This window comes from Sinocyclocheilus rhinocerous, unplaced genomic scaffold, assembly GCF_001515625.1.
Source record: "Sinocyclocheilus rhinocerous isolate Xijiao unplaced genomic scaffold, SAMN03320098_v1.1 scaffold189, whole genome shotgun sequence".
Classification (NCBI taxonomy): domain Eukaryota; kingdom Metazoa; phylum Chordata; class Actinopteri; order Cypriniformes; family Cyprinidae; genus Sinocyclocheilus; species Sinocyclocheilus rhinocerous.
In genome coordinates this window covers 778,823-790,118 of record NW_015667354.1, presented here as the reverse complement: position 1 = coordinate 790,118, position 11,296 = coordinate 778,823, and the positions used below count along the sequence as shown (strand labels likewise).

Genomic DNA, 11,296 nt, shown 5'->3' with positions numbered 1-11,296 from the left:
AAAATAACATAATTTATTTAACAATTCTTCTCCCCCGAGTTACGTCTTCCGCCATTTTAGAGTATCACAACGCATATGCACGCTTTCCCCTAAGCGTAAACAACGCTGATTACGTAGATTATGTTCATGCGCACACTTTCTCGCCCGAATGTAAACAACGCTGATTACGTCGATTACACTCTTGGGTACTCTCCAAAATGGCAGAAGACGTAACTCGGGGGAGAAGAATTGTTAAATAAATGATGTTATTTTTGTTTTCTTTGCGCTCAAAAAGTATTCTCGTAGCTTCGCAAAACTGAAGTTGAGCCACTGATGTCACATGGACTGTTTTACCGATGTCCTTGCTACATTTCTGGACCTGGGAACATTACAGTTGTGTTGCTGTCTATGCAGGGTCTGAGAGCGCTCACATTTCACCAAAATATCTTAATTTGTGTTCCGAAGATGAACGAAGGTCTTATGGGTTTGGAATGACATGAGGGTGAGTAATTAATGACAGCATTTTCATTTTGGGGTGAACTAACCCTTTAATATAGAATGTATGTTCACACTGGTGTTTTCATAGTTTTGTATCAGCTTTGAACACAGCCCATTCAACTAGAATACAGAGAGTGAACAATGGCCTTACGTAAAGGTTTTGGAACGTGTGATGCTCAAAAATAAAGTCACATGATGCTAATAACTTCCCATCTTGTGACCTTTTGTTGCATTAATGTTTTTTGTTTTGTTTTGTTTTTTGTGGCAATATATGTGGGTTTTGAAGCAACTTATGTCAGACTAAAATTACTTTTAACATGATTTTCTTAGGTGATTTAAGGCTGTTCAGGAGCCATTACTCCATTTTTAAGTGTCACATGATCCTTCAAATTTTATTATGCTATAATAATTTTAATATGCTGATTTAGTGCTCAAGAAATGTTTCTTATCATTATAAATGTTGAAAACAGTTGCACTGCTTAATATTTTAGTGTAAACGATAGTTTTCAGGATTCTTTGATAAATACAAAGTTCAAAAGAACAATTCATTTGAAATTATAACATTATGATGATATCTGCTGTTGCTTTTGATCAATTTAATGCATTCTTGCTGAATAAAAGTATTAATTTCTTTTTTTTTAAATTGGTAGTGTATATATTGCACATATATAAAAAGTTCAGTTATGATGACATGTACAGATAACCATAGGTGACACTCTTCAAATGTGAACATCCAGAGGAAATGGGCAGACCAAGACAGCATAAGAAAATGTTACAGGCCTGAGAAACCAGACATCTCACTATAATTATTTTTTCCGCACATCATCAGCAGAAAGTTTGCAACCCTTTCATGGAATGTGGAACAGAAAATGTTTGGTGACAGCAGGTGGAATGTTGCCGGACGAGCTAAACCGCAGTCAAAGGAGTGCCACACAAAGAGACGCAGCTGAGAAGCCGAGCCCACTCTCATGATATCAGCAGCAGACACTCTTCCACTCCCTGCCACACCTGGAGAGCGCATGAAGTCCACCCCTCCCCGTACCCATCACCCATTCATCTTACAGTTTTTCTCAGTCGCTTTGGTGCATTTCTCAAATCATCCTTAATATTTGCAAAGAAGTATGTGCATTTCTCAAAACAATTCGTACAAACAACACCACACAATGGATTACCTGCAAAAGCCTGTAACTTACTCAAAATCTTTAGTTCATCTCTCAAAAGTAAGCATTTATGTCAATGAACATATCAGTGCCATCAGAATGAAAAGTCCTTGTGTCATTGTTCACAAACAAGATAGTCAAAATGCTTAGTCATGTTGTCAATATAACACGGCACTGTTAGTATTACCTGATGTAAACTATGGCAACATTTTGGATGACAGTTACTGAACATTATGCAACATGCTTATGTATGCCATATATCATTTCAAAAGTACAAATTTACACATTACTGTATGTGGGATATTAATTGAAAGAGACTGGATAGAATTCCCAGTTACACTTTTACTAGTGGTCTGACCAAAAAAAAAAACACCTTACTACGTCATTGTGATATAGAATAGGAAAAAGAAATATGGGCACAAAGATGAAAATAATAAATAAGAAAGTCCATTCTCAGAATTTGTATCTCTTGCGTTGTCCTCTGTCTATAAAGAGTTGCATGAATGTACCAAAGCAATCGCAACTTGTTCAAAAGAAAGAGAAACTGGTTTTATGATGTGCACAAGTGACCAGATGATATGGAGGTTGTACAAGTAGTTTGGAGAATTTAATTTCTGATTTGAGAAATGCACCAAAGCGACTGAGAAAAACTGTAACTAGCCCTTTTTAACATTAGCCCCTGTAAGTTTATCACTTACCAAATCTGTGTGTAAGTTAGTTAAATTGCTGATGTGATGATGGCATGCTACCTGTTACAAAGATTCGACCTCAGATTAGACCGATATCTTAAACTTTAAAAAAGGAGGAGTCAGAAAAATGTGAAACATCCTTGCTAACTAACAATACCTATAGTTAGTTTCAAGAAAAGATTTTTCACATTTTTTCAGACCACTGTAACGGGATGTTTAACATGTTCTGTTTGTGGTCTGAGGGACCCTAAGGCCCTTTTAACACCCCTTAAACATAATTCACATTGAAGGCTTAACATATCAGGTTATACTGATGTTGATGATTTTCAAGAATTTTATAAGCTCATTATAAGCTGCTCATTTCAGTCATTATAAGCTTTAAAAGATTCACCTTGACAGTGATCACACATCTTCTATTAAAAATATGGATAACACTTTACAATAAGCTTCAAATTGTTAACATTAGTTAATGCAATGAACAAACTAGCATTTATTAATCTAGGTTAATGGTAATTTATAAACGTGATTACAGACTATATACAACTTGTATTAGTATATGTATAAATAAACATAATCTAGACTAATAAATTCTGTACAGATATGTTAATCTTATTGTAACATTATGTACTCAAGAGACACCAGATTTAAATTTTCACAGGGGGGTCACAATGACACTATCATTACTGTAAATAAAAGCACATATATACTATGTGATACAACAGAATTAAAATCGAAAGTTTCAATAATAGCTGCCAACTGGCTTTTAACACCATATCACATAATAATATCCATCCATCCTTCATTCTTTCCATCCATTTGGCCTATCTTAGCATCTCAGGCAGTAGGAACAAATTAATCTAAGAAAATACTGGCTTAATTTTGAAGTTTTGAAGATATTATTTTTTATAGATAAATCAAGGCTCCAGAATGCCAAAGACGGTCAAATTCAGTCTCAAGAAAACGTGAGGGTTTGAGCAAAGGAGTCACACAACTTCTGATTAGACATTTTCTGGCCAACTTCACAATATAGAATGAAAATCTTTAAGTTGGAAATGCCAGGTGCGAAAAGTGAAAACAAAACACCTGCTACCACCATTCACTTTGCTGATTTTTCACTCATTTTCAGTCGAGAATTAGTAGGCCTATGTTTACATTCATATAGCCCGCCACTTACTGCTGTCAGCAAAACTGGTTATTCAGACGTCTTCAGTGACAGATGTGGAAAACATACAGCCGCCTTCTTGTTTCTGTCACAACAGCATTCATAAAAGGTGACAGAATATGTTAATGTATTCTAAGTAGGCAGGGGTGGAGTAGCCGAGTGACTATGAAAAGCTTGTAAACGCCATAGAAACTGGTTTTAGTCTAACCATCAGCGACAGCCTCAACAAGACAGGTAAGAAAGCTCTCTGCTCAAGGAAATGTACTAACTAGACTGTCTGGAGTTTTGGAGCGCTTCTGGATTTAGGTGGGGCGTTTATCATGATCTTAGAAGAGGGTTAAGTTTAGGAGGTAAAAATTTGCTAAATTTTGATTTTGAATGGTTTGTTGAATTTAATTAGAATGACAAATGTTGAGCGGCTGTTGATTAAGGTAATTTTGATCATGTAATGGCTGATTTGTTTCAAATCAGAAGACAGCACAAGTTAAAACAAAAAACAACAATGATCGACATGTTATGCACTGCGCAGTAACTGTCCTTGTTCACAGATTATGGTATTGTAATACTGTACTCTTTATATAATAAGAAAAAAGTAAAGCAGTTTATGGTAAATTAAATATAACTTACACATTCATTTAACTGACACTTTTAGCCAAAGCGACTTGCATATGATGAATACAATAAGTGAGGCAATGAAATGATAATCGCTAACAATACAGAGTTTCAAACATATTTTCTGGACTAGTACAAGGCAGAACAGATAGGTATTTAAGAAATAGCTGAAGAATAGAAGAAGAGTTCAAATAAGTCAAAATGTTACTAACTTTAAACGAAAGATTTTGAGGCCTTGTTATGATTTGACTGTTACGCTAGCTATGTTATGGCTGAATAGCAGGAGTTAAAATGCGTCATTTAATAAAAAGACAGCGCAGTGAACGCTTTGTTCAAAGGCGACCTGACCGCTGAATGGTGCTTTTTGACTTTGTGTGTTTTAGCAGATGCAGTTAGGCTGTTTGACGTTTCCAGGCCACCTCCTACTGATACACACCTAAACATGACCAAAATAGCTTAACTATACTTTATATCTGCGTTGACATAAATGTATTGGAAATATTTGATATTCTTGTGCCAATCTGATACATTTGGTTAGAGAAGTTCCTGTTCTTGTGAAAATGAAAACAAGATCCCATTTGAGAGTACATCTTAACAGAGATTTGATAAATTATTGCAAATGACAAACTCAGGCTGTTTTATGTCCAAATGATCCCTCATCAGCACAGCTGCTGGAGCAGTTTTTTGGTCTATATGACATATAATATCATATTGCTGTAGAAATTGTCAGTTTAACCGGCTCTTATTTTCCATGAGAAGCATCAGGGTTTGATTATTCGAGTATTAGTAACTCAGTCAGACATGCAGCAGAACAACATTCCTCTTCTGTATTTGGGTGGACGTCTGTATCAATCAGTGCCTGGGCTTGCAACACTGTTGTCTTTTTGTTAACTAAGGCGTTTACCATATCATGAAAATAAATGCCACTTGACTTGTGATATGTTTGCATTTTATTCACTTTGGCAAAACAAGTTTGAGCAACAGGAAGCCGGCAGCTACACATATATTGATGATTATTGAAGAAGAGAAAAATGAGCGTTCAGGTTATTTCACTGAGAAAGTCAGAGTTTACATGGCGTCTGCCCATTTCAGCATCTTTACTGAGAATTTTCTCATGCTTTTTCTTGCCAGTAACAGACAATTCAAGTTACTAATACATAATCACATTTACAGTATATTACAGTATAGTACAGTTTTCGAGTGCCTTGCTCACAATGTGACTTTTTTTTGGTCAAAAAGTTTTTGGGCTTTTAACAGATCCTTTCAGTTGGTAGCACAGATTAAGTCATTTTAGCACATTTTAGCATGTGAGAAATAGATCGTAAAACATCATGTCACAATATTAAGACTTCTATTTTGTCCCAGCAGTTTACACCCAGCCAAAGACAGAATGAGTGCTGACGGAACCGGGGACCCACCTCCGTATGTCATACCAGGTAAGTCAATTAGTAATAGTATCATTGTTCATTTTGAATGACTCATGATAATGGAATAAGACTAAAAACAGGCAAGCCAGTGTGTGTGCAACAAATGTGAAATCCTGAAATAGATATATTTCAGAAACATTAATGTTCTACCTGTATTTTTTTTTCACTTGGCATTAACAGTAGAGGGTGCCAAGGGCTCCAACGTCAAGGTCTACCATGTGCACACTCCATTCACCCCGCCAAGCTCCACTATTGGAGATTCTCGAATCCAGATGGAATCAGCCAGACCTGGTGAGCCTGTTTCCTGTCATTAATCTTTGGAAAACTGTTAGTTGTAAAAGTCATGTGGAAAGAATTACCCATGTTTTTGCTTGATAATGTCTGGATTTTACTGTATACTATATTGGAGCGTTGCTAATGTCATTATATTGCTTTTATACAACATTTAAATGAACCTAATATGTGCAGGGTTTATGGAAGCCTGTTTCCGTCATGGATTAAAAAAAATAAAAAAAAATCTATATATTGACATAAAATCTGACTTTCATTCTTAGAATTGCACGTTTATAACACAATTCAAACTTTTTTTCTCACAGTTCCGAGTTCATATCTTGTACGTTTATGTCTCGCAATTCTGATTTTCCCCCGAGTTTTATTTTGAGTGTACATCTCATATTTCTAACTTTTTTTCTCTGAATTCTGAGTTCGTATCTCGCAATTTTGCCTTTTTTCCCCCTCAGATTTTTTTGGCTTAAATCGCTTTTAAGGGGCACCAAATCTTGTGAATGAAAGGATCTGTCTGGAACAACTGACAATTCTGAGAAACAAATGTCAGATTTGTGAGATGTCGACTTGGAATTGTGAGAAATAAAGTCAGTATTATGAGATAAAACGTCACAATTGCTTCTTTTTTTTTTTTTAAATTCATTCCATGGTGGAACAAACAAACAAATGTACAACACAACATTACTTGCAACTTTGTGACAATCAAGGGTTCCTGTCTAGAATGACCCTCTAGTACCAAAGTTGTACTAAATATAAGATGTATAACAAATCATTGGATGAAATATGATAAAATGACTAAACTTACTAAAACACATTCTTCTCCTGTAGTTCAATCAACGGAAGCCAAAAACAAATTCGTCAGCTACGAATCATATGAGCTGGGTCGCAAACCAGGAATGGCCACATGCACAAGCTGCCAACAGCAGGTCTTAACCAATGTCACCTACAAAGTGGGAGTTTACGCCTGGTTGATGTGCTTGCTCTTCATCCTGTGCGGGTATGAGTCCATTTGAATTTGCAGCTAAAAATATCAAATCTTGTGTACATTATCAAAGCCAAACTGTCTGTCTTCCTCATTTCCAGGTTTGTTTTATGCTGCTGTCTGATTCCGTTCTTCATGAAGTTTTTCAAAGACGTCTATCACACATGCCCGAAATGCAGTAAGATCCTGCACATTGAAAAGAAGCAATGCTGCTAACCCCATCCCATCCCTTCACCAATTTTAACACCACTCATGGATTTGTGTGGCACCTTACACTATATGAAGGACTGGAGGACACTTTCAGGCCAATACAGATGTCATCTAGTATAAACTAAAGCTTTGCGATCTTTGAGAACCTTTTGGTGTTCATCTGGCTTAGGCTTCGTTGATTACATAATACATTACATTATTACATTATCAAATGAATATGAATAGTCTACGCATTGTTTTGATTGTATATCTATAAAGGACTCATGGTTAAGGGTTCAGAGGGCTGAGAAGTTTGTGGAACCATAAATTACGTGATGTAAATAGCAGTAATTTGGGCATCAACCGCACCATTTAAAACCGTTGTTCTCAACCAAGGGGCCTCAGAAAACTTCAAATGGGCTTCAAGATGACTTAAAATTAAGTAAATTAAGCCAATGCAATAATTGAAACGAGTTAAAACAACTAAAAAGCAAGATATTTCTTTTAACTTTTCTCCAACAACTTTTTTTTTTCTTTGAAGTATTGGTATTGATGGTTTCATGAAGAGCCTTTAACATCCATGGAAACCTTCCATTGGATAAAATGTTCTTTAGATTATTAAAATGAGAAAATGAAAGTGTTTAAATGAAAGGTTATTTGGGGAACCAAAATGGTTCTTCCAGGGCATCGACATGCACCCACCTGGAACTTTTTAAATAATAATTAAAAAAAAGCACTGTCTAGAAAAGCCAGGATATATGAGGTATCTTCATTCGAAGGTGTAATGTCTAGAGCTTAAAATGTCGTGTAAATTAATATTAAACTCCATAAGCAATTTATAAAGGATAGACATTTTTATAGTTATGTCAAGCTCGAATATATTTTATCAGGTACCTGTAGAAACGTTTAAAAAAAAAATCCTTATCTTGTATATATTACAAACTGGAAAAAAAAAAAAGTCACGGGGTCTTTGAATACTGTTGTGTGCAACGGGAGTCAAAAAGGTTGAGAACAAACAATTGAGAACCCACAATATCTCTTAAATAAAACAACGGAAATCATACTTCTAAAATTCACTTTTTGAATTACCATACTGCTAAAGCCGACTTGTTATTGTTTAGCAATTTATCACTTCTGTAAAAAGTCTGAATCTTTTATAATGTTAAATGTCACATGTTCATCTAAATGGAACGGTCTTAAATGTAATAATATAAAACTGAAATGTGTCTGTGCAATACCTCAATGAGAACTCTGCATGTGCCGTTTATACACACTGAAATCTTCACATTACGTGACACTAGTACAGCATGACAATCTGAACACCATGTTGAGTCAATTCTTCAAGGGCCATGGCTGTAGCTTTTATAGAAAATTTTATTCAACATACATTTTCCAGCAAAAAGGCAATATACAGGAAGAGTTGTCGTACACTGCTGCTACACGGAGGAATTAGACTGGAGAGAGAAAAAAATCTAAAAAGAAATATGTGATCTGCAGGTTTTCTTTGTACTGCACTTAAACGAGACAAACTGCTGCACTTAGTTAAGGAAAAAAATAAAGACCAAATGAAACTGTCAGGATCCAAAAGAAAACTACACACAATGAATATGAACATCTGAATTGATCTGTACCCAACAAATCGGTGCTTTTAATTTTACGTTCATTCTTTAAATATACAATTTTAATTGTTTTTACAAAGCCAACTATGCACTAGGGAGCATTCCTTCTGTGCTTAAAGAGAAAAAATGGTATTGGTTCATTAATGCTGGTTTCTCTAAGTCCCAAACCAGTCTTGTATACGTCTGCAACCTCGTGCCAACAAACAGTACAACGAATCTGGAGAGGTCAGCAAGCGACCCCTCCCTCCCCATCAGAATAATCCCATAGCCGGTGACAGAGGAGCTAAAGACTGAAGATAACCAAAAAAAAAAAAAACCTTTATGGGGAGAGGGGAAAGGGGCAGAAACCCAAAGGGATATGCAAATCAAACTCCAACCAAGATTACATTTAACAGTGCTGAGAAATGTAAAACCTTGGATATTAAGTGCCAACGTGCAAGATGAAGTACAGACAATTTATTTAATTTTCATTTATTTTAAAACGGATGCTGTGGCTCTTTACTTTATACAGGATTTCCAGAGAAGACAAACTGAATTTCTCCAACTAAACTAAGTGAGAAAGAAGAATCGTGTAAACATGAAAATTGACTAGTTGCAGTAAGGGACCAGAAAAGAGACAACCATGTCAGGGCAACTAGCAAAAGCCTCAGCCATTTGCGGTGAATTTTTTTGTTGAAGGATGGAGGAATCCTTTCAAATCTTCTGCAAATGACAAAACTCCTCTTTCCATCGCCTCCACCTCACAATGCAGCAGCTTTCTTGCCGTAACAATAATAAAAAAAAAAACTAACTTAAAAAGAAAAAAGAAAAACAAACAAATAAAAAAACAACAATAAAAATCAAAACAAAAGTCTAGGACATACTGTTCCCCCTTTCTTGTTAAAATCAAATTCATTCTTCCAGACAAATAGGCAGTCAACAGTTAGAGAAGCCAAATCGAACAGCCTCAAAAAGGAAAACAGGAGCATCAGCAGTCACTCCATTAGCTGAAGACTTCATACATGGTGACTGTGTACCCAGACAGCAGGTGTTAAAAGTGGTGCACACAAGAGGTTTGGTTAAAGTCTTTAGTATGGTCGGTTAGAGTGGGGGCTTGTCAGTTGTGAATCTTGATCGCTTTTTCCAGATACGTGTAGCGACCTCTCTTTGGAGCTTTGTTGAAGTGGTCGAGCCCTAACCAAGGCCTCGGGTGCGACATGTTCCCTGAGAAAGCACAGCATACAGCCAAGTTGGCAGAAACGTGAACACAATGTCTACTGATTGAGACTACAGAGGTCAAAGGAGCGTAACATACCTGGCTGTGGCTCAAAGTCTTTCAGATTCACCTCGTAGTCTTCCTCATTGATATACTGATGCCGGCCCATCATCACTATTGCAAACTTGAACTAAAAGAAAATGGAAAACATTTTATGAATGATCATCTGGGTGGAACTAAACTTAATCTGGACTACGATCTGCTAATTAGTGAGCAATGGTCATTTTAATTTTATGGATTCATTTAATTTGACCTCAAATATTGACTGAATTTGAAAATAATGTACACACATTGACTTCTCTATTTACTAATGTTTATATATATATATATATATATATATATATATAGGGGAGTAACGGTTCACAAAATTCATGGTTCGGTTTGATACTACACAGTGGTGTCACGGTTCGGTACATTCGGTACAGGGGTAATTGGTTACGTCGCAATGTTGGAAAGATTTCTGTTTTAAACCATGAAGGCGAGCCAATGGATATCACACAAGCAACGTGCAAACTTTGTGCAAAAGTTATGCCGGTGAACGTCTTAATCTTAGTCAATTCACTATATGCAGAAAGTGAAAGTAAAAACGGAATGACGGAGTAATGAAGGAGCTTTCGGCATCTGATGCCACAAATTCTCTCAGAGAGAACGAGAGACGAATCTACTTCAACAAATGCTAATAACGGTATATAGCTAACTGTTATTTATTCCCTTAACATTCCTCTTGTGGCCCGTACAAAGAGAAAAAAAAGAAGACTAGAAACGTATTGTGTTAAACAGGTTTTTTTTTTTTTAAGCTGGCGTTTGAAATGGGCTAAAGCTTTTTATTCATGGATTTTTATTGATGACGGCAGAGTTAATATTTTAATTATAGGCCTATAATTCATTGTTTTAAAAAAAAAAAAGTCTTTTAGAGCAGGTATATATGCACATTTTAATTGAAGAGTAAATAGCCTAATCTTTTGTTATCCTCGCAGCATGTCAGTTATGCTGATATATTGCTGGGCAAATTAATTGTCATTTTAATTTAATAATAAAAGTAAATCCACAATAATAATAGGTCTAATAAAAATAAGAATGTAACAGGCCTACATTAATTGGAAATGCCAAATCCTCTTAATATTGTCAATAATTGATATTTTTGACAATATTTCTGGCTATCGTCGATACAAGTTCATCATCTTTCGACGCAACTCAGCACAGGGAGGTTATCATGGGTCTGTCCGCTATGCCACTGTTTGCCTGTTACGTCATTTGGGCTTCATTGTTGAGCATAGTGGCACTGAGAACAATATATTTCACACACTTTAAGCTCTTTTATTTTCCATATGCAATAGGATTAGTTCAACGAATCGTTTGGTTTGTAATGCGTACCGAACGGTTCAATACAAATATGTGTATCGTGACACCCCTAATATATATATATATATATATATATA

At 35.8% G+C, this 11,296-nt stretch overlaps 2 protein-coding genes across 3 annotated transcripts in view; one reads left to right on the top strand and one right to left on the bottom strand.

Moving 5' to 3' along the window:
* Positions 1–3,625: 3,625 nt before the first annotated feature.
* On the top strand, positions 3,626–7,498 carry litafd (LITAF domain containing). Of its 2 annotated transcripts, none has more exons than XM_016545688.1 (5): positions 3,626–3,722; positions 5,466–5,536; positions 5,708–5,818; positions 6,641–6,809; positions 6,896–7,498. In XM_016545688.1, the coding sequence occupies exons 2-5, from the start codon at positions 5,491–5,493 to the stop codon at positions 7,008–7,010; spliced, it is 441 nt and encodes a 146-aa protein (XP_016401174.1). In that variant the 5' UTR covers positions 3,626–3,722; positions 5,466–5,490; the 3' UTR covers positions 7,011–7,498. The 2 variants fall into 2 exon arrangements, with proteins under 2 accessions (XP_016401174.1, XP_016401172.1); XM_016545686.1 differs by having other exon boundaries at positions 3,627–3,722; positions 5,469–5,536.
* A 214-nt stretch (positions 7,499–7,712) lies between these two features.
* LOC107733822 (ubiquitin carboxyl-terminal hydrolase 7-like) overlaps positions 7,713–11,296 on the bottom strand; it is a 30,844-nt gene continuing 27,260 nt past the window's right edge. The window contains exons 28-29 of the mRNA XM_016545622.1: positions 9,897–9,987; positions 7,713–9,805 (exon numbers count right to left, since the gene is read on the bottom strand). Coding sequence (XP_016401108.1) covers positions 9,699–9,805; positions 9,897–9,987 — 198 coding nt within the window. The 3' untranslated portion in view covers positions 7,713–9,698. The remainder of the gene's footprint in view (positions 9,806–9,896; positions 9,988–11,296) is intronic.